The 23512-nt window shown below is 42.0% G+C and overlaps 1 protein-coding gene across 3 annotated transcripts; it reads right to left on the reverse strand.

The window, feature by feature from the left end:
* Window positions 1–328: 328 nt before the first annotated feature.
* NQO2 (N-ribosyldihydronicotinamide:quinone dehydrogenase 2) lies at window positions 329–7664 on the reverse strand. Of its 3 annotated transcripts, XM_087707527.1 has the most exons (8): window positions 7547–7654; window positions 6934–6985; window positions 5710–5781; window positions 4775–4939; window positions 4005–4135; window positions 2025–2138; window positions 1626–1727; window positions 329–643 (listed from the first exon to the last, which is right to left on the reverse strand). In XM_087707527.1, the coding sequence occupies exons 1-8, from the start codon at window positions 7589–7591 to the stop codon at window positions 464–466; spliced, it is 861 nt and encodes a 286-aa protein (XP_087563653.1). In that variant the 5' UTR covers window positions 7592–7654; the 3' UTR covers window positions 329–463. The 3 variants fall into 3 exon arrangements, with proteins under 3 accessions (XP_087563653.1, XP_087563654.1, XP_087563656.1); XM_087707528.1 differs by lacking the exon at window positions 1626–1727 and having other exon boundaries at window positions 7547–7664; XM_087707530.1 differs by lacking the exon at window positions 6934–6985 and having other exon boundaries at window positions 7547–7647.
* Window positions 7665–23512: the final 15848 nt, after the last annotated feature.

The following is a 23512-nucleotide window of genomic DNA, read 5'->3' on the forward strand; positions in this document are numbered from 1 at the left end:
TCTACAATCTGTCCTGTCCAGTCATCAAAACCCTAAATCACATATTCGTTTTTCCCGTTTCATTCCAAAAAATCTATAAAGGCTTTTGATTTCCTGCCTTAGTCTTGATTTATTTATTTATTAGACTTATATACCGCTTCATAGGGCTTTCAGCCCTAAGCGGTTTACAATTTTTTTTAGCAAATTGAGTCAGCAACTTGCCCCCACAGTCCGAGTCCTCATTTCACGCACCTCGGAAGGATGGAAGGCTGAGTCGACCTTGAGCCGGTGAGATTTGAATCGTTGATGCAAAGGAAATGGATGGAAAATAAAACAAGACACTCAAGTCTCTAATTCAATTAAATTTATTAATTGCCTCTGTGCCTTCCAAGATGGACAGGGAAAAATACAGAAACGAGCATTTGTTGGCACAGAATGTCAGTGAATGTTTTCATCTTTTTGCATTCATCTCCCTGCTCTGTTCTCACATGTCCCCGAAGTACCATTTCGGCACACAGTGAATAGGTTTCTCCTCCCAAATGGTCTGCAGCCGTTCGACCCAGGAAGTTAGCATTTGCTTTCTTTTCTCGTCTGTCACATACTCAGAGGCAAAGCAGATCTGAGGGGGAAGGATGCTGAAGCCACAGTAGTGCAGGATTCCATGCTGGAATTAAAAAGAGACACAGTAAAAGCTGTAATGTTTGGCTAGCGGTTAGACGATAGTTGACGCCGGTAACAACAACAGCGGTAAAGTTGAATTCCCAGTAGATTTCAGCCAAAGTTGGCAAGGAGGATCCAGGGATCAATAAAAAATAGATACGTAAATAAGTTCCTGAGTTCGCTCCCGAACTTCCTGTTGAGCCATTGGGGCTATTTTTCACACTCCCCAGCTTTTCACACCTACAGAAGAGGTTCCAAAAGTTTTTGAAACCCACCACTGGTCCTTGGATATGATTATTCTACACTATCATGCTCTTATTTATAAAACTCAGTGCCTCTGTGAAAGGTAAGGATGACTACTGCGTTTGTGGTGCAATCAGAACATTGCGTGTGTTGAAGTTGTTTTAACGCAAACCAAAGATGCCTTTTAAAAAACAAGTTTACATCCTATTCTTATGCAGGCCAGTGCTGTGTGTGAGGTAATTAAAGGTGGTTCTGACAAGTGTCGTCGGCATCTTCATATCCGGTCACATGGGTGTCAAGCCACTCCCATCGGGTCACATGGGTGGCAAGCCACTCCCACAAAGTAGGCCACACCCACAGAGTAGGTTCGAACAATTTTTGAAACCCACCACTGGCTCATGCCATAACTACTCATTCATGAAGGCCGAGTCCATATTTCTAGATTTCTTATTCAGAGATTGCTGGCTGGAAGATCTAGAAGCCGCAGACTCAACAGACCCCAAAAGCATCACGTTGAGGAAGACCACAAAGCAAGAACAAGAGAAGACACTGATTGGTTGGCGGAAACAGAGAGAGAGTCCAGTGATGAGTATAGATGAATGCTTATATCAGTCAGCTACAGTGTACATGCCATAACTGATTGACTGATATCTTTGAAGAACTGAAAGAGGAGTTCAGTCAGTCCCTATCCAATTCTCCAGAAGCCAAGCCTGAGAGAGCATTCTCATTTGGCCTCCACATACCTGCATGGGCCACAGAAGGTAACGAATATCACCACTGAGTCCTCTCTTTGAATACAGTTCCTCATCTCCTCCAGTGGTAAATGAAAGCAAGGCTAATTTATTCTGGAAAGAAAGAAAAAGTGAGAGATGAAACAAAAAAAGGAAAAAGGGACAGAGAGACAAAAGGAAGGAAAGAGAGAGAGAGAGAGAGAGAGAGAGAGAGAGAGAGAGAGAGAGAGAGAGAGAGAGAGAGAGAGAACACATGGCCGGCAAGCCACTCCCACCAGGTCACATGGCCGGCAAGCCACTCCCACAAAGGAGGCCACACCCACAGAGTAGGTTCGAAAAAAATTTGAAACCCACCACTGGTTGAAGGGCTTCTATTATATATAGTTTAATGTATATTTATAGGCCACTCACCTTGAGTAAACCAGAATCATAACACTTTGGGAAATCATGAGCAAATCCTTGGACTAAGACTCTGTCCATCCAGCCCTTCAGAATAGCTGGCATGCTGAACCAATATAAAGGAAACTAGATAGGAATACAAGAAAGCAATGATATCTTTGGATTTAAAATGCCCCATAGACACCAACTTCTTCAGAAAGGCAACAATCAAGCAGGAAGAATTGCAAATATAAATTAAGTATAATTTAACAAAGTCCGATATTATTATAACATTGTGCCTCTAACATGGATCATTTTAGTTCATTGTAGTGATTGGCAAGACACACCAAAGGCAAATGCTTTTATCTACATTAGAGATGAGGAATTATAGGTCCTTTATGACTTGGGGACTTCAACTCCCAGAATTCCTGAGCAGCCTGGCTGACTCAGTAATGCTGGGAGTTGAAGTCCTCAATCATAAAAGGGCCATAGTTCCCCATCTCGATCTACATCATCTGAAGCAATCATTTTCCTCGGCTTGTTCAATAATATTTTTTAAAAGATCTGCCTTCCTTCTGAAACAAAGCCAGATTTTATGTATAAGGCACTGAGTTGGGAAAGTTTAATCAACATAGATTAATCCAGTGTTTCTCAACCTTAGCAACTTGAAGATGTCTGGACTTCAACTCCCAGAATTCCCCAGCCAGCGAATGCTGGCTGGGGAATTCTGGGAGTTGAAGTCCGGACATCTTCAAGTCGCCAAGGTTGGGAAACACTGGATTAATCTATTGAACTGTCATTCCCAACCGCTTCACCGACAAATGCGCGCTAGTCAAATGCGCGCCGACAAAACCGTGACGTCAAAATCGCGCGCCATCAACAAACAACAGACTGGGACACGGAAAAAAAAAACCTTATAACCCATCCACATTAACCCATCAACCCTAACCCTAACCCTAATTGTGCTTTTGACATCGCGGTTTTGTCACCGCGGTTTTGTCGGTGCGCATTTGACTAGCGTGCATTTGTCGGGTCACGCTCCCAACCTAATACTCCCTAGATACATGGATGGAGACACACTCTATCCCAACCAACTTGACCCCAATTGGATGGCCGGAATGGAAGATGGACGTCAACCGTCAACCTATCTGGAGCACAGCTAGTTTGTAATTTTGAGGAACATACTACACTCACCAGCACATATGGGACCAAAATGTAAGGGATAATATTTTGAAAGTTCTGAGATGATAGGATCAAATCAAAGCAAGCACAAACCTAAAATTTCCCTACATCCCAAAGTCCAGAGAGTTGCATCAACAGGATTAAACCAATTTGATCCAGCACCGGAAGTCTCGCATAAATAAGCGTTTGAAAAAAAAAATAATGACTTGTAAAAAGGTAAAAGCATTTTGGATAAAAATATGGTGGATTATGCAAAATGTTCTTTAAAAAAAGGATAAAGTTTACCCCTCAGTTATTCTTGTTAGGTATATAACTACTGATTGTACTGTTATAGAGACTAACTTGATTTTGTATTTAATAACAGCTGCAAGACTGTTGGTGGCGCAATACTGGAAGAAGGAAGATTTGCCTACTATTCAAGAATGGACATTAGAAGTAACAAACCTAGCAGAGATGGCTAAAATATCTGCATATCTCAAGGACCATTCAAACGAGAGATATAAACTGGAGTGGAGAAGATGGATTGACTATATTCAAAATAAATACAGGACTAAGAAACTCCAGATAGTTTTTGACTGAAGAAGCAAGGAATGATATAATCTGTTTAGAGTTAGCCTAGCAAAGAGGAGTTAAAGCTCAAATGAAAGATGATACTAACTTTCTTTAAGTTTATTTTAGAACATCTTTGTTAAAATATTTATACCCTGTATTTGTTCTGGGATGTCAGGTGGGGCGGGGAAAATTGTGGGGAGGTCAGGGGGGGGGAGGTAAACATTTGCAAAAGTTTTTTTTCCCTAAAAATTTTCAATAAAAGAAAATAATAATAATGACCTGGAAAATCACCAAGTCGGCTTTCTTCACTTTCTTTTGCTCCTCAATCAAATCTTCAGCCAGGCATCCATTTTCATAAGCTTTCCAGGCCTCAATTCCATAATTAAAATGATCAGGATTGTATAGGTCACCTACAGGCACAACACAACACACAATCTAGTTGCATTGGAAGAGTTGCCATCTCAGCCTTTTTCTTCTTCTAGTACACATCTTTTTTTCCATATGGAACTCTTGCACTACAGCAAAATCTATCCTTGGGACCCTTTCTTGGTGGAACCCTTGGGCGTGACCCGTCAAAACCGCGGTCCACAAAAGCGCGCTCAACGAAAGCGTGTACGTGATGTCATCACAGCGCGACGGAAAAAATTAAAAATTGAAATAAAAATAAAATTAAAGCAAGCCGATTCACATAAAGGTAAGGGTTAGGTTTAGGGTTAGGGTTAGGTTAAGGGTTAGGGTTAGGTTTAGAGCGTTAGGGTTAGGTTTAGCGTTAGGTTAAGGGTTAGCGTTAGGTTTAGCGTTAGGTTAAAGGTTAGGTTTAGGGTTAGGTTAAGGGTTAGGTTTAGGGTTAGGTTTAGGGTTAGGTTTGGGGGGGTTAGGGTAAGGTTTTCGCTTTAATTTTACATTTACCGATCACAGTGCGATGTTTTTGTCGCGCTGTGATGACGTCACGTACGCGCTTTCGTCGATCGCGCTTTTGTCTACCGCAGTTTTGTGGTGGAACCTTCTTGGGAACACAAATGTACTTCTACCTCATCAGTGGTGCCTACCGACTATGTCCTTCCTCGTCGTTCTCGGCTCAAATTGCATTTCATATAAGTCTGAAACCGTGACGGTACAGCCTTGCTTCTTCAGTTCTTCCACCGTCAAGGTTTTAAACGAACCGTTTAGAGATTTGGGCTCTTGGTCTGCGTACACAACCAATACTTCTTTCCCTGATGTTTAAAAAAAGGAGAAGGAAAGCAACATTTACTTAAAACAGGCAGGTAAAAATCAAGATGAGGAGATATTCTGCAATCAGGGACAGCACTGCAGTTTGAACATTGTCTTAATTAGAAGCCTGTAACTGCTTTTTTATTTTTATTTTCTTGCTGATTGTTTTCTTCATTTGTTGTTATTTTTTATTATTATTTTTTCCCTTCCACAACACCTTACAGTCATTACATCAACATTGTTATGTCATCATAGCTGTACATGTATATAATATTTAGCTTCTATATTTACACACCTTTATATACAGTTCTATATATAGATTTATACATAGTTTTTTAATTAGTTTTATTCTTGTTTTGCAGCCATTTGTACCAATTGTTCCAAATTTCATAATATTCCGACTTCTTTATCTTTTAATTTCAGTGTTAATTTGTCCATCTCTGCACAATCCAAAGTTTTTTTTTATCACTAATTCGTCCGAGGGGGTATTATTTTGTTTCCAGCATTGGGCAAATGCTATTCTAGCTGTAATTAGCAGATGTATTAATATGTACTTAATTTTCTTTGTATATTTCCTTTTGATTATTCCCAGTAGAAAGATTTCGGGTGTCTTGTTTTTGTAATGTCCTCCCCTTCCCTTTTTTACTTGTAAGCCGCCCTGAGTCTCTTGAGAGTGGGCGGCATACAAACTAATTAAATAAATAAATAATAAATAATCTTAATTCTGGCTGTCTCCTTTAATAGAAATATGATAAAACGAAGTACAACTTACCTGCCATTTTTTTTTCAACACCCTGCAACAGTTTGTGTCTGGTGTTATGGTTTTGAAAGATTCTTGTCAAGACTGTTACAAAAAGAAAAGAAAGAAAGAAAGACACTAAAATCCTTTTCTTGGTTTTCAAAAACAAACATTACTTGAAACTGGTCATCTTGATGTACTAATAATGACAAGAGAACCACAGGGGGGAAAAAACCAACAGACACACAAACTTTAGCGCAAGGGAATCAGCAGAAATATCCTAATTTAATAGCTCTTGGCAATAGAAATGGAAGCATCTTCTAATCCCCTCCCCTCCTTCATTCCTGTTCCAAGTCCTAAAGCAAAGCAAAGTAGATTCAGTTTCTCAAATCTCTGGAGTAGGATCCACCAACTGGAAAAGGGGCAATGAAAGTTTGCTGCTATTTGCATCCCATAGGAAGGTGGATTCTAGGGAAATGGGAGTCAATGGGAGATCAAACACAGTTTTATGGAGCTTCTGCTAAAAGTTTTGGGTCAAGCCCAGTTTAACAGAAGTGAAACATCCAACACTTAAGTTGCTGCAACTATTGGAATAAGAAAAACCATAGCAAAGAAAAAGAATAATTATGTGAATGTATATCTATAATCTGTACGTAAGAGAATAAATGACAGTAAAAATATATAGCATAATATAGGTAAATAATATCTGGTCATAAGTAGCTAAGTTTAAATAAATAAAGAAATGTACATAAAAATGGATAACGAATAAGGAGATTAGGAATGAAAGATAGAAATGTGTAGTAGGGAAAACACTAACTGCAAAGAAACCGATTTGGAACTGCTGTATGATATACGATGGAACTTATTGTTCCTATGTTGTTTTTAAGTTATGTGTTTGTTTTTGTTGATGTGCTTATGTGTTTAAAATAAAAAATTATCAATGGAGTAAGAAAAACCAGAACAATGCTAGCTATCTTCCCCTGTTTCTTCCCCACATTTGAGGGCACATGGTGTCAAATTAAGGGGGAGTAAATTCAGTGGATTATTGGCTTATATTCATAATAACCCCCCATCCCCCACCCCCAAATCTGTTCATTATACCTCTAAATAAATAGTTTGCTTATCAGATGGGGTGAAAACCAACAGCCTAGAATGCAAAATCAAGAAAAGGAAAACTAATCAGCCTACCAGATTTTTTTTTTAAAAAAACATGTAAACATTTTTATCCACTTTCCCTTTATTGCAGTCTTGCCTTACCGCTGAGTAAGTGTTTAAACACAAATACCGCCACGGGGGGAATTTCAGATTCCTGCAACAAAGCACATTGACAAGCACCTGTATACTGTTACTCTGTATTGTTACTCAAAAGTAAACAAACTCTTGTCCAGTTCCGTAATTTTACTTCCAGGCAGCCGGCTTGCTGCCTCCGGTCATTTGAAATAACCCACGCTGAGCATTAATAGTCCAGTTAGTTCACGGATCAAATAAGTAAATAATAATTAATGCATAAGTATGTTTCCAGCAATCTTTCCAATGAACATAGAATGACTTAATTTCTGAGTAACAGCACGCACCATGGATTAAGGGACGATTCTAAGGTATTTGGATGAATTGCAGTAAGTTTTAATGAAAAGGACCCTTTGGGTTCCCACTTTTATACTATTTCCAGATTTCTCACACTCTTAAAGTTAGGATTTTCTTTCTTCTTCGTCGTCTCTCTCTCTCTCTCTCTTTCTCTCTCTCTCTCTCTCTCTCTCTCTTTTGCAAGCCAGTTTCCTTACTTAAAACTCGTACTGGAATATTAATAAAATCTAACCACGGAAGACAATCAAAATTCTTAATAAAAAGTTGTACAGGAGAAGATCTTTACCAGAATGCAGCGCAGACACCCGGCGACAGGATAGGATCGGATCATCTAAGCAAGAGAGGATCCATATAGTTAGTGCGACTAGTAGTGCCTGGCCATTTAAACAACAGGGGTGGTGGGGGGGTGTAGGTGGGTCCGCCCCTTCTTTAGTCCACGGCTCACAATTATAGGATTTGGAGCGTGATGATTGATTTGTTTTCGCCGTTCTGAATTTTAATTGCCTTTTCATGCGTAACTGAGTTTACTACTCGTATTAAGCAATTTAGAACTGTGGAGAAGTTTCCTGGCAGTGAGAACAATTAATCAGTGGAACAGAAGTTGGCTCCAGAAGTTGTGAATGCCCCAACACTGGAAGTCTTTAAGAAGATGTCGGAGAGCCATTTGTCTGGAGTGATGTAGGGTTTCCTGCCTAGGCAGGGGGTTGGACTAGAAGACCTCCAAGGTCCCTTCCAACTCTGCTATTGTATTGTATTAGTGTATTAGAACTAAGGAGAAATTTCCTGACAGTTAGAACAATGAATCAGTGGAACAGAAGTTGCCTCCAGAAGTTGTGAATGCACCAACACTGGAAGTCTTTAAGAAGATGTTGGATAGCCATTTGTCTGGGGTGGTGTAGGGTTTCCTGCCTAGGCAGGGGGTCGGACTAGAAGACCTCCAAGGTCCCTTCCAACTCTGCTATTGTGTTGTATTGAAAAGGAAGGAAAGAGAGAAGGAAGGGTTAAAATAGTAGTGGGATTGTCTTACATGCTGAATTTTATCCTCTGAATTATATCATTTGTCCCATTGCAATATGGTGGTTTTGTTATGTTTTTATCTTAATTTAATATATGACTCTCGTATAGTGTTATCCACATACCTTTATGTACATCTTTGTATATCTCTCCATCTCTCTCTCTCTCTCTCTCTCTCATCTATTACTATCATTATCTACTATCTCTATTCAGCTCTCTCTCTGTTATTATCTCAGGGGTTGCCTCCAGAAGTTGTGAATGCCCCAACACTGGAAATCCTTACGAAGATGTTGGATAGCCATTTGTCTGAAACGGTATAGGATTTCCTGCCTAGGCAGGGGGTTGGACTAGAAGACCTCCAAGGTCCCTTCCAACTCTGCTATTGTATTGTATTATTGTATTAGAACTAAGGAGAAATTTCCTGATAGTTAGAACAATTAATCAGTGGAACAGAAGTTGGCTCCAGAAGTTGTGAATGCCCCAACACTGGAAATCCTTATGAAGATATTGGATAGCCATTTGTTGAAACAGTATAGGGTTTCCTGTCTAGGCAGGGGGTTGGACTAGAAGACCTCCAAGATCCCTCCTAACTCTGCTGTTGTATTATTGTATTAAAAGGGGGGGGGAAGTAATATTTCAATTGAAGATAAAGTAGGACGTAAAGTGAGATTTGGACATTAAGTGTGAAACCTTAAACGATAAGATCCCACAGGGTGGGCCTCCTTCGGATGCCGTCAGCTGGACAATGTCAGCTGGCGGGCCCCCGGAGGAGAGCCTTCTCTGTGGCTGCTCCGACCCTGTGGAACCAGCTACCCCCAGAGGTCCGGATCTTACCCACTCTCGTGGCCTTCAGGAAAGCTGTAAAAACCTGGCTGTTCCGGCAGGCCTGGGGCTGTTGACCTCATTGTTAAGGTCCAGCCCCGATTAGAAATGTATGCGTGTTGGGAATTTTTAAATTATTCTTTTATTTTGCTTTTCTTTTTCTTTCTTTCTTTGTAAGCCGCCTGGAGTCCTCTGACCACGGAAATTTACAGGGGAACTATGCCAACACGTTTCTTCCCCTCTGGTAACAGAAGCTTCTCTTCCGGTAATATTGTATTGCTAACCAGGGCATATAAAACCTTTGCCAGACCAGTTCTCGAATACAGCTCATTTGTCTGGAATTTGCACCAGTGGTGGGTTTCAAAAATTGTTGGAACCTACTCTGTGGGTGTGGCCTCCTTTGTGGGAGTGGCTTGCCACCCATGCGACCGGATGGGAGTGGCTTGCTGCCCATGTGACCTGAGGGGAGTGGCTTGCCGCCCATGTGACCGGATATGAAATTATGAATTAGTACTTAGGTCGGTCCAAGTAGCTATTCAGAAGTTAGTGGTTAGAAGCAATCGTAAAGCAAGATACGGAATTAAAACCAGAAACATTTTGTTGGCTATTTGAAAGGGAGTATAATATATATTTAATTTTACACGTGTTAGCAGCTGCTGGAATTGTGTTTGCACAACATTGGAAAAACAGAGATATGTAAATGAATAAATATTACAATGTGCAGGAATAAATAAATTGACAATTAAAATCAAGAAGGCTTTGAATACTTTTTCACGTGGTTTTAGCAATTGCCAACTAACGGAAACAGAAATTAGAAATCCAAAAGTATGAAAGAAAACACCAATTATGTAAGGAAAGGTCCCTAAAATGTATAAGGAAATATTACTAGGTCATTATTAATGCGTAGATAACTGCGGGACATTACACACCCACCAGTGGTGGGTTTCAAAATTTTTTGGAACCTCTTCTGTAGGTGTGGCCTGCTTTCCGGGTCCACTGGTGGAACCTCTTCTAACCGGTTCGGTAGATTTGACGAACTGGTTCTACCGAATAGGTGCGAACTGGTAGGAACCCATCTCTGATCTGCACTGTATATCGGACATTAATACAATTGAGTGAGTCCAGAAGTATTTCACGAGAAGAGTACTCCACTCCTCTGCTCACAACAGAAACCTCATAGATGATCCTCACTCTGTCAAGGACCTTGGAGTACTCATATCAAACAATTTAAGTGCTAGAGCTCCCTGTAATAGCATCGCCAAAAAGGTATTTAACCTAATCTTATGAAGTGTCTGGAGGTTATGGAGATCTGGATGGAAGAGAACAGACTTTGGATTAACTCTAGCAAGACTGAGTGACTACGGATTTTAGAGTTCTCCACAACTGCGGGTAGCAATAGCAATAGCAGTAGACTTATATACCGCTTCATAGGGCTTTCAGCCCTCTCTAAGCGGTTTACAGAGAGTCAGCATATTGCCCCCAACAATCTGGGTCCTCATTTTACCCACCTCGGAAGGATGGAGGGCTGAGTCAACCCTGAGCCGGTGGGATTTGAACCGCTGAACTGCTGATCTAGCAGTAGCCTGCAGTGCTGCATTTAACCACTGTGCCACCTTGGGTAGGTTTCCAGGTGCAATTCATGATACTGGTTAGCACCCAAAATGCCCTTCACAGCACATGATCCCATTCCTTATGGGGCAAACCAATTATAATTCCCCCCCCTGCTTATTACACAAGATCTGATTTAATCATAGTGCTTCAGAAGGACCCCCCTTGATGAAGCGGCATCAGCTGGTGGCATCTAAGAGGCATGCCTTTTCTGACAAAGCATCTACTATATGGAATGAAACCTACCCCCCATTCCCCAAATCCAAGATTTGGATAGCTCCCACTGAATTTCTGAGACCTTGAAAACTTGACTCTTCTCCTAGATATTGGCCAAGGGTATTGGATAGGCCCATTTCCTAATGGCTTGGAACGTGATTGTGGTTGGATATACCATAATTTGGTTATCTTCATTTCTTCAATTGCAAGTTGGACAGTCATGTAGACCTACTAAAATATCTCGTGATTGAATACAAACGCTGTTTTGTCTTTCATTCGTAATGAAATTGTGATGCATTTTTTGTCATGTGGCCTCCTTATCCCCCTACTGGGGACTTCTGGGCCAATAAAATCTTATTACTTCCTTTCTGGGCCACTATCCATTTTGTTAAAAAAAAAATACATTTTCATCAGATGTTGAGGTCTGAGTGAAGGAGTAAGTAAGTGCATAAAATGCTAATAGAAGATGTCTGGTATTTTAATCAATTCATCTTATTCAGGGGCGGGCTTCAAAAATTTTAGCAAGGGGTTCTCTGCCCAGTTACCGGGTGGGCAAGAGCCGAGGTGGCGCAGTGGGTAGAGTGCAGTACTGCAGGCCACTTCAGCTGACTGCTATCTGCAGTTCGGCGGTTCAAATCTCACCGGCTCAGGGTTGACTCAGCCTTCCATCCTTCCGAGGTGGGTGAAATGAGGACCCAGACTGTGGGGGGCGATATGCTGACTCTGTAAACCGCTTAGAGAGGGCTGAAAGCCCTATGAAGTGGTATATAAGTCTAACTGCTATTGCTATGGTGGGTATGGCCTAGTCATCCTCCTGCACCACAAAGGGGCATTTTTGCCCTCCCCGGTCTCCAGAGGCTTTCCTTGAGCCTTTATGAGGGCGAAAATGACCCGAACTTCTGGTGGGCCCATTTTTTGCCCTCCCTAAGCCTCCACGCGCACCCTGTATTTACCTGCATCCAAAACAGGCAGCGTGGGGACTCCTGGGCGGGGCCAGCCAGGAGTGGGATTTTGGGGGTTCTCCAAACTGCACAGAATCTTAGCTAGAGGTTCTCCCGAACTCCCGTGAACCCCCAGCAGCCCACTCCTGATTTATTCTTTATTATTGAGCCGAGGTGGCGCAGTGGTTAAATGCAGCACTGCAGGCTACTTCAGCTGACTGCAGTTCTGCAGTTTGGCTGTTCAAATCTCACCGGCTCAGAGTTGACTCAGCCTTCCATCCTTCCGAGGTGGGTGAAATGAGAACCCGGATTGTTGTTGGGGGTGATATGCTGACTCTGTAAACCGCTTAGAGAGGGCTGAAAGCCCCATGAAGCGGTATATAAGTCTAACTGCTATTGCAATTGCAATTGCTATTTCAATCTATATCTTGCTTTTTTAAACCTGTAAGACATTTACGAGAATAAATACGGGGAAAAAATATTTTAAAAAAATCAAGAATTAGTGGCTTTTCCTCTTGATGGTAGTTTGTAGAACTACAGGCCACTTCGTGACTGTTGGACTTCAACTCCCAGCATGCCTGGGTCAGGAATTCTGGGAGTTAAAGTTCACAAGTCATAAATTGAATTGAATTTATTATATTATATTTCTATTTCTATGCCGCCCTTTTCCCAGAAGGGACTCAGGGCGGCTCACAACCCAAGTCAGGTGGGGGGATAGGGGGTACAAATAGGAAAAAAAAGACATGGACAAACAACACCACAATTTAAAAACAACTCAACAGGCACACCATTCGAGCGGGGACAGGAACTCATCAGCCCCAGGCCTGTCGGAACAGCCAGGTTTTAAGGGCTTTGCAGAAAACCTGGAGGGTGGTGAGGGTCCAAATCTCCATGGGGAGTTCGTTCCAGAGGGAAAAAAGGACCATTGTTCTCCACGCCTGCTTTAAATACTAGTTTTTCCTCTTCTGTTCAATCATGTCAGATTTGTAGAGACTGCCTGGACAAGCTACTAAAGAGGAAATGGCAGAAGGGGACTATTATCTCCTCCATGCAGTACGTTTTTGGAAAACAACTGCTCAACCATTGGAGCTGATGTTCTTAATGTGGCATGGCTCTTCCTAACCCCTTAGTGGAGGTGGAAAGAACAGAAATAAACACAGGTGATGGAGTGCAACTCCTTCATCAAACACAGGTGATGAAAAGAGTACATCGTTGGACAGGAACTCAGGAAATAGGCCTTTCACACATATTCCCCAGATGGCTGTATGAAAGCTTTGATTTCTTTAAGAAACTCTCACCTGCCAATAATGCTTGGATGGGTGTGGGACAGTGTCACTTTCTCATAGCTTCTAAAGACTCCACTGTAGAAGATGGCTTGAAATACAAAAAGGAAACAAATACCCATTGTTGGCAAGGAACAAACTAGGATGCACTTCCAAAAGGACCCTGAAAGAATGGGAGAAAAATAGAAGTTTCTGATATTTGCAGTGTGTGGGCTGTAAATACACTAATTCGATGGCAGCAAATGTAACGTTCCCGTGGTTCGCCCATGAGGCCAATGTTGAGAAAAGACAGGACACGAACTTTCTCGAGATGGAGCGACCCAGATTGGGGGTCTGAGAGCCCCTTTTATTGAGATAGGACAAAGGCAGGAGGAGCAATAGCATGTGAGTAAAAACAGCCTATAAAAGTACAATTTCTAATCTACTGCTCAGTCTATATATGGTCAAATCCTGGACGTCAATGGGAGGGCACATCTCAGAATGTTATGTTATGCACTATCAGGATGTTATGGCGTTCTAGGAGTTTGTTTTCTCCTGTGTGATTCAGCGTGGCTCTGCATGCCCTAGTATGAACTAGGCCATGGAGGACACACACCTACACAAGGAACTATATTACAACAAGCAAAGGGCTACAGAAGCCCATCTGACATTTTTGTAATCTACTTCTGGTAGTTCTCACAGTACAGAAAAATCTTTTCACCCCCTAGAAAGGAACTGATGAATCTCACTTGATTGCATACAATTGATGTTGGGACAGTACCAGGTTGCACCTGGTAAAAGATTTTTTTTAAAATTACTTTTTATTTGAGAAATCACCCCTTAAACCATTCCCAGTCCTCTGCTTCATGGTGTTCTCAAAATTCCCCTGCTGCAGAACTGATCTTATTTAACTGGGGAGGAAAACTACTGCGAGATAGATTAATAATAAAGGACCCTAAGAAGAATCAACGTTATTTAAATTAATTGTTTACAGATGCCTGGATACACCCATTGCTGCACTGCTGATACGGCTAATCTCTACAAAGCTCACTTAACAACTGCCAACAGAAATTTGGGGCTCAATTGTGAACATAAGATGGGGAATCTCTGTACTCACATTATTAGTTATGATGGGTTGGGAAGAGTCAACCCTCATCTATTTTTCCACCTTGTTAGATTTTTGGGGTTCCAGTAAATTGCTGGAGCTTGTCCATGTTTCTTTTTAGCCAAGGGTGGAATTTTTGGGCTATTGGGTTAAGACAGATGTGGTGAGGACTATTGCAATCCAGGAGCTGATTTCAGAAGCTGCAAGTGTTCCATCATCTTAGCTCCTCCCATAATTATTTAAGACATAATATAATATACTAGTATAATGAAGGGACCTATTTTCCAGAGCACCAAATGGCAAGACAAGGAACAATGGATGGAAACTTATCAAGGAGGCAACCTGGAATTAAGGAAAAACTTTCTAACAGTAAGAACAATTAATCAGTGGAACAGCTTGCCATCAGAAGTTATGGGTGCTTCATCACTGGAGGTTTAAAAAAAGAGATTGGATAGCTATTGGAAGAGCTGGTCCCTTCCAGCTCTATTTGGATCAAAATTAAATTTTGGTCCTCTTGAGTCCCAAATCAATTGTAAACTGAGAGAGGCGTCTGCCTGTGAATATTGGCTCTCCTCTTACATGTATTCTTATAGAGAGAAGAAAATGTTGTTAAAGATATTCCCTCCCTCTTATTCCCATTACTGTAATATATTTCTGGTTAAATGCGGATTAGCAGAATTTCTACATCTCTCATATTCTGAAGACCAATTTAAAGGTGTTGTAATCCATTCCGTGTGTGTGTGTGTGTGTGTGCAGGGCAGTTTCTGCTGTCTGAAACACACATACACAGGGATGCAAAAACATCACACCAGAAACATCTTTCCGGCCTAACCGGCCAGGACTCACTACGCAGCCTCATGTAACATGAACTATGTGAGCCAGCTACTCCCACACATGCCCTTTCCCCTCCCAATGCCATGCAGCTTGTGACTTTCTATTCACCCATGGCCCAGTGCATAACGGGGCATGCGCAGCCACGCTGAACCACATAGGAAAAAAACAAACTCCTACATAACATAACATCCTGATAGTGCTCCATAACATCCTGACAATTCATAACATAACATCCTGATGTTCACTCTAGATGTGCCTTACCAACGATTCCAGGATTTGGTTCCACCATAAATGCGCGAACGACAAAAGCGCGCCTGACTAAACCGCGGTGACAAAACCGTGCCGACAAAACCGTGCCGACGAATGAGCGCTGAAGCGCGCCGACAACAGCACGCCGACAGAAGCGTGCTGTAACCTAATCCTAAACCTAACCCTAAACCTAACCCTAAACCTAACCCTAAACCTAACCCTAAACCTAACCCTAAACCTAACCCTAAACCTAACCCTAAACCTAACCCTAAACCTAACCCTAACCTAACCCTAAACCTAACCCTAAACCTAACCCTAAACCTAACCCTAAACCTAACCCTAAACCTAACCCTTACCTTACCTTAAATCACGCTTCTGTCGGTGCACTGTTGTCGGTGCGCTGTTGTCGGTGCGCTTTTGACATTGCGGTTTTAGCGCCGCGGTTTTGTCGGCGCGCTTTTGACGTTCGCGCTTTTGTCGGGTCACGCAGGATTTGACCATATATAGACAGAACTTCCCTGAGTAGTAGATTAGAAATTGTACTTTTACAGGCTGTTTTTAAGCACATGCTGATTGCTCCTCCTGCCTTTGTCCTATCTCAATAAAAGGGGCTCTCAGACCCCCAATCTGGGTCGCTCCATCCCGAGAAAACTCGTGTCCGTGTCTTTTCTCCACATTGGCCTCATGGACGAACCACGGGAACTTCACATAAAGGGTACCTCTCAGGTTTTATCTGGGCTGTCTGCTTTCCATCCTTTCAGATATATGCCACTAGAGGGAACTGTATAACAAAGCAACTTTCCATGCTGGTAGATTGCACAATCTGTGCAAAAATTTCCTTCTATTTACTTGCAAATTGAATATGTGTATATAGAAAGGCATATGTGTTTAGAGCACCTGATGCAAAACTCTTTAAATTAAGAGATTGCTTACAGATATTTTCTCCAGATCAGTGGTGGGTTTCAAATATTTTTAGAACCTCTTCTTTAGATGTGGCCTGCTTTTATAGTCTGGAGAGGAGCCTAATGACCAACAGCTGAGCGTAATTACTTCCTGTAATTACGTAGTTCTTCTTGACGCCGAGTAGCCCTTCGACGGCGTGCATCCCGGAACAACTCACTGCTGGCGTCCGGATCACTCTCCCTTGTCTCCTCTCCACTGATCCAAGTCTCAGGCGCCACCTGGTGGCCAACCAGTCTCTCTGCGCCCTGCTCAGAGTCGGAACCCTGTCCAGAGTCCTCCACATCCTCCAGGGCCGACTCATAGGGCCCCTCGCTGTCGGAGTCTGGTGGCAGCTCCAACGGCTCCTGCTGGGCCACAACACAAATGTTACTTTCATTCTTTGCAGATGGTTTCTGTGATTCAGGTCCCTATTCCTCTCAAAGAGGTTTCCCTCTTGGGTACATTATGACTGGTATCAACAGCATTTTCTCTTGCAAGGTAATCCTTGCAAGAGAAGTTCTAACAACACCTGTTCTCTGAATTATTATGTAGAGAAAGGGGAGGGAGAGGAACACATGCAATGCTTTTTTACATTTATTTTAGAGCAATGACACATATATAAAACTGAGTTTGTTTTGAGCAAATAGTTAAGCTAAATGTTTATGAAAAGAATACCTGGTGAAAACTTTTCTTGGTGAAAACTTTCGTTTAGAATAAAGTGAGATTTCTCACCACTACAGTAATATTGCAAGTCCTCCTCTCGTAATTAGCTATAAACCAAACTGAGTCAGACTCCGAAAAGATATTGCATTATATACTCTGCTGCCGTACAACACATCCCTGTTAGCAAGTGATTCTTTTGCTTTATTTGTTCTTTTATTCTTTTAATACCATCAGTGGAAAAGGGCATATATTATGATATGAAAAGAAGGGGAACTATGGTCCTGTAAACCATTGTTAGGTTTAAAAATGCAGGTAGAACCACAACAGAGCCTCAAATTTATGTTGTTAAGCAAGATAGTCTGAAGCTGAGCTCAATGTTGAGATATTTTAGACTGTGATTGTTAAAACACTATACCGTGTATGGGCTCTGGGAAGTCGGGGGGAGGGAAGGGAGGGGGGGTTCTAGGGGGAGGGGGGGAGGGGGGAAATACAGTATGTGTTAAATTCTAAAGTACATGATTCCACTTGTATACTGTGGCTTTTTAATGTTAGTGTTAAAATAGAACAAGCTGAATATATTGGAAGGCAATAGAAGTACACCGAAGGGAGGAGTTGAATGAAAGAAGAAGGAGAGTGGAGAGGGTGAGAGAGAGGAGGAGGAGAAGGAAGGGAGGGAATGGATTAAGAGAGGGAGTGATAGAGGGGGGGGGAAGTAGGTAGTAGAGGGGTATGTAAGAAGGAAGAATGAAAGTTGGAGGGGGTTGAAAGAGGGTGTATGGTGGGCCAAGGAGGTATATTGGGTTTGTATTGTAGAGGGCATTTTCTATATAAGTGAGGGCTGTGTTTATTATTCAATGTTATATGCCCCGGTTATGCACAGTAAACATGTGATTGTATAGAATGGAATGGAAATAAAATATTTTAAAAAAAAGCAAGATAGTTATTAAGTTAATTTTGTCCCACTTTGCAACCTCTCTTGCCAAAGTTGTTAAGTGAATCGCTGCAGTTGTTAAGTTAGTGACGCAGTTGTTAAGCGGATCTGGCTTCCCCCCATTGCCTTTGCTTGTCAGAAGGTTGCAAGAGGTGTGGCCACACGACGCCAAGACATTGCGACGGTTATAAGTATGAACCAGTTGCCAAGGATCTGAATTCTGATCACGTGACTATGGGGATGCTGCAACAGTCACAAATGTGGAAAATGGTAATGTGTCCCTTTTTTCAGTGCCATTGTAACTTCATAAGATCATTAAATGAATAGTAGTAAGTTGAGGGCTACCTGTAGCATTTTGGCAATATTTCCACTTTCATGTCTATGGCCTGCCTCCCTTCTACATTTACCCTGTCAAGAATAACATGGCTTGAAGTGTGCGTACAAGATGTCAGCGTTCCAAGTATCATGTAGAATTAAATCAGAGTCCAAGGCAAAACGATCCTTAAAGTTCCAATTTAATAAAGCAGACATCTTAGCACATCTGTGTTAATCCCAATTCTGGAAATGACATCAGAATTCCACCCAGTTGAAAGTTCATGATCTTGTCCCCACGCCCACAAATCCATCACGTGGTCCAATCTTCTTCTTCCATGCTGGCATCCACACCCAGCTGCTTCTGGTCAGGTGTAAAAGTATGGCAACAAATGATTACCTTGGCTTCTAGTAAAGAATGACAACGATACATTCCACAATCCTACTCCTGTCTATTCCCCCCTCCCATCGACTATACTAAAGAAACAGCTTATTGAAATAAGAGAAAGTGTGGCAGGCCAAAATTCTAAAAGGAAAATAATTGCAGGCCCGACACAAGACAGGGAACAGCTTCAATATTTGGTCCCATTCGAAGAATCCTTAGATGAATAATCTATGCAGATGTGATGATGCGGGTAATTGAAAGCACAAAAGCAATAAAGAAAAGAGATATGGGGAAAGTGTAAGCCACTTTTATGGACTAGGGGAATATATACATCCCACACATAGACACACTTACACATACACATGTGTGTGAGAGAAAAAATTACAATTTGATCTTCACAAAGAAAAAACATGCTGAACTGGGATGTGGAATTTCTTGGGGGAAAATGTTAGCATTCTGAATTGTTTTATGAGTACAGAATTGTAGTTATCTACCCTACTGCCATCTATGTTAAGAGTATTACAGCATAATCAGCTTTTGCTGGAGAATTATGTTGGGGAATATTATTACATGAAAATCTCCAAGATCGTCCAGCAGAAGCTGTTTAGATATCAAGGGAAATACAAGATGAGTCACTTTTGATAGAGACAGATAAACTTCACATCTGGATGAGAATTTAGGGGCCCACTACAGTGATTTAAATCATCCATTATCAAAGGAAATTATTAATTACTTCAATGGCTGCTACATCTTCCTTCTCTTGTTTCTAAGAATCGACAGAGTTGCCAGTGGGATTTAATTCTGAAATGCTATTTAATTCAGTAGTGAAAGCAAAGTCAGTGTTTACTGAACTTGCAAAATTAACACATACACTTTCTAATTGAGGAAGAACTATTCCACGTTCATTACTTTTCTCAGTTATCAAACAGTAATGCTTCCACACCAACCTCTGACCACTTTCCCCAAAGTATTCTGGTATATTTGTTTAAGAGCTCAACCAAAAAAAAATCAAGAGTACCACTTTGCGATCATTAACTAACTTTCCCCCCCAAGCTCATGTAACTGGCAGATTAGTTTAATTACTTCAAAGAGGAAAATCAATACAGAAAGCTGCAATATCTTTTTGAAGTGCTGAACTTTGTGACAAATGGCAGCAAACACCATCCAATCACCGTGGGGTAGCCGTCATTTTGATTCTCACCCTATTGTTCTGGAAGGCAGATTCTTTTAATTTCTTCTAATATCGTTCCAAAGAGATGGGGGTGAGAAGCGCAGGCTGGGAAATTAAAATGGCAGCTACCCAGTATTGATCAAAACGTTGAATTTTAAAGGAAGCCCAGGTTCCAGAAGCAGAGATTACTCAGAATAAAGATCAGGGAAGTGCAGATTCGAAGGCTGTGACTCTGTTTAACCACAATTTTGTTTTTCAGGGTTTGCTAATGCCTAATAATGGACAGCAAACCGTTTCTCTCCTTGACCGTTGCATAGGGTTTTTCCCTATTTAAGGTTTTCATCCTGTTGCCTTTTCATTTTGAGCCATATCCTCTCTTTCATCTCCCCACACCCAATTCCATTTATTTATTTCGCTATTTATTTAGTTATTTGTTCTGACCCCCCCTCGTTCCACACCAAAGCACACTCCGAGCCAGAGATAAATTACGGCATTTAATTAACAGACAAACACAGGTCCTTGGCAGCAACGCAGCACAGACAAGCTTGGGCAGCAATAAACACAGATAAGGCTTGGCAGCAAACCAGCCTGCCAAGCTCACACAAAGTTCTCCGACATTCGATTCTGTGTTGACTTCTGCAAAGAGGGGCGTGTGCACAAGTAGCCTTTTTATAGTCTGGAGAGGAGCCTAATGACCACCAGCTGAGTGCAATCACCTCCTGTGATTGCGTAATTGTTCCTGACGCCTATTAGCTCTTCAATGGCGTACATCCAGGAACAACTCACTACTGGCTTCTGGCTCATTCTCCCTTGTCTCCTCCCCACTGGTCCGAGGCTCAGGTGCCTCCTGGTGGCCAACCAGCCTCTCTGCACCCTGCTCGGAGTCGGAACCCTGTCCAGGGTCCTCCACATCCTCCAGAGCCGACTCATAGGGCCCCTCGCTGTCGGAGTCTGGTGGCAGCTCCAACAGCTCCTGCTGGGCCACAACAGTTATTTATTTAGTTATTTAGTTATTTAATCGCCTTGGAACTCTCGAATGTTGCTTCAAGTGGGTATGATACCCAGAAGGTAAGGATGTATTTCTTTAAGAAACAGTCAAGTTTTTAAAAATTTTTTAAAACAAACAAAAACATACATAAAAATACCACCAGTTACACATCTATTTAGCATATTGTTTAGTCACAAACATTTGTGCACCACCGCTTTCATAGAAACAGTCATTTTCAGAATTAAATCTGAAAGGCTGGGGTTAACTTTATGATTTTATAAAAATGGAAATATGACTAATCTGCCTGTCATTCAAAGAACAGGCAGATTCACTGAAATCTGGACCCTGCCCCCAAAAAACATGACTTAGAATTTCCTCCTTGAAGGATTTGGTTGGAAGTATTCCCATCCTAAACGTTATTGTCAGAGCAAGCTTCAAAATGTAGCTAGAAAAGTCAGGTTTTTGCCCTGCTAGTGAGATGTATTTCTGCCAAGTATTTTATTAAAATGACATTTCTAGCCTAGGGGATATGAATTTGGTCTTCTATAAGTCTTCCCCATAACTTTTGAGTTCAGTCAAGGTTGGCTATGTGGCCCTATTCTATTCTAGTATTTGCCTAGACGTAGATGTCATGGATTTTTCAAATTTCATTTGCAAGGTTACAGTCTCCATGGATGATAGTAGATTTCATCTGAGTTTCTATGGCTATGTTTCAACTATCTAAATTTTCAATGATCTGTAAAGGCACCATAAATTGTGTCTAGCTATTAGCCAAACCGTAGTTGTTCTCTCTAATGACTCTCCCTGACTTTTAACATCTTGGGGGAAATCTCTTCTCTCAGTTCTGCCACTAGCAGAAACATGTGAGGAATGTCAGAAGAAAAACTTGAAGAGTTTCTTCCTATACCCTAACAGTTGGAATTCGTCAACTGGTGAGGTCTGTAACATACCTTTTCTTCCTACCCAGGCGGGATGAGTCAATGTAATTGGGACAAGATGGTTTCTCAGATAACCTGACCCCATGCGATGAAGGGCTTTTAAGTGATAACCAATATCTTGAATTGGACCTAGAAGCAAACTGGCACCCAATGTTGACTCAGCCTTCCATCCTTCCGAGGTGGGTGAAATGAGGACCCAGACTGTGGGGGAGATATGCTGACTCTGTAAACCGCTTAGAGAGGGCTGAAAGCCCTATGAAGCGGTATATAAGTCTAACTGCTATTGCTAACAAGACAACCATGTGTGGCCAGTGTTTTGAGTCAGACCATGAATGACCTAGGAGAGGCCTGTGAAGCCTTAAGCTCCCTCCAAGGCCCATCCAAGGGACAGGCACGTTGAAGTCCTCCCCACCCCCAAGATCATAAATTTGGGGAATTCCACAGCCAAGCCCTGGCCCCCAGCAATTCAAGCAGCAGAGAAGCTTGACACAGTAGTAACAATCCCATCTGCTCCCATGAGCCTATCTTCTGAAACAAGGTCTTACCACTGGCAACTTGTAGAGCAGTGGCTGTGAAGATCAGCAGCAATTCCCAGATGACAACTGCCACATCCCTTGTGTGCTCTGGGGCTCCACCTGGTTTCACACCCTAAACCTCGCTGGGCATATTTCGCAGAGGGAACCCCCGTCTTCTTTCCCTATTGAAAGTGAGTTAGGGAGTTACCTATGCAGCTCTGACAGTAGGCCCAGCAAGCTATAAAGGATTGCCTAAAATCACTGCATCATTATTTGACATTGAGATGAACATTCAGAGACAAGATGCATCCAGGACTTTTGGCCCCTGAACGCTTCAAGTTGGTTCTCTTTCAGCGCTCAAAAACTTTCATCACAACAGCCCAGAAAGTTTTTTTTTAAAAAAAAAGAAAGAACGACTGAATTTTCATTTTTTTCACTATCTTTCTCTGCTGCCCCAGTGACTTTGGGAAATACGAAAGATGAATGCCATGGCCTGCTCTTATTTGTTTCTTAATGAGTTTCTCTATACTATGGGGGAACTCCCTTGTCAAAGGGAAATTCAGGTGTCAATGGGAAATTCACTTAGCAAAGGGTGTGGTGGGGGAAGCCCCTCACATGTGATGCATTTATGATGAAGGGGAGCTCTATAAAAAAAAAATTGGCCAGGTGTGGATTAGCAAATTTTTGCAGATGTAGATAATTTATCTCGCTCTCTGGGCGGCAAATTTTCTCACCAAGGGTTCAGATTTAGACTGCAGGAGATCTGAATAATCCGTGGATCAGCTGGTACAGGGAACCCAGTTCCAAAGACCTGTTTTTTCCTGCTGCCAGGACTGGTAGAACAGTCTTATTGTGCCCACAAACCAGTGGTGGGATTCAGCCGGTTCGCACCTATTCAGGAGAACCGGTTGGTAACTTTCTAAGCAGTTCAGAGAACCGGTTGCTGGAAGAAATCTCCTTTTGTTTTTTCCCCACTTTACAGGGCTAATCCTGTAAGGAAGGCAGGAAGGAAACATTCTGGTGTTGTTTCTAGCCTAATCTTTATTGCCCTGCTTACAGAAACTGCCTCTCTGGTTAACCCTTATTGCATTGTAACAGCTAAGGCAAAGCGCCCATCGACCTGAGTGACCATGAGTTGGCCACGCCCACCCAGTCACATGGCCACTGAGCCCCACCTACCCAGATGGTCATTAGGGAAGAGAACTGGTTGTTAAATTATTTGAATCCCACCACTGCCACAAATTGCATGCAGAGCCGGTTTGGTAGATTTGACGAACTGATTCTACCGAATAGGTGCGAACTGGTAGGAACCCACCTCTGGGTTGGAGGCTCTTTTTGTTCAAAGGGCAATTCAAG

Source organism: Thamnophis sirtalis, unplaced genomic scaffold (genome assembly GCF_051295495.1).
Source record: "Thamnophis sirtalis isolate CommonGarterSnake01/CBP01778 unplaced genomic scaffold, rThaSir2_p1.2 scaffold_2, whole genome shotgun sequence".
NCBI classification, from domain to species: Eukaryota; Metazoa; Chordata; class Lepidosauria; order Squamata; family Natricidae; genus Thamnophis; species Thamnophis sirtalis.

What these genes read in the sequence shown, in the direction of transcription:
- NQO2 (XM_087707527.1), bottom strand. Translation starts at nt 7,591, where the DNA reads ATGATCCGATCCTATCCTGTCGCCGGGTGTCTGCGCTGCATTCTG. An exon ending in CCGACTTGGTGATTTTCCAG is followed by an intron (nt 2,139 to 4,004) that starts GTCATTATTATT and finishes ATTCCTATCTAG; the next exon opens with TTTCCTTTATATTGGTTCAG. An exon ending in ACCTTCTGTGGCCCATGCAG is followed by an intron (nt 644 to 1,625) that starts GTATGTGGAGGC and finishes TTTTAATTCCAG; the next exon opens with CATGGAATCCTGCACTACTG.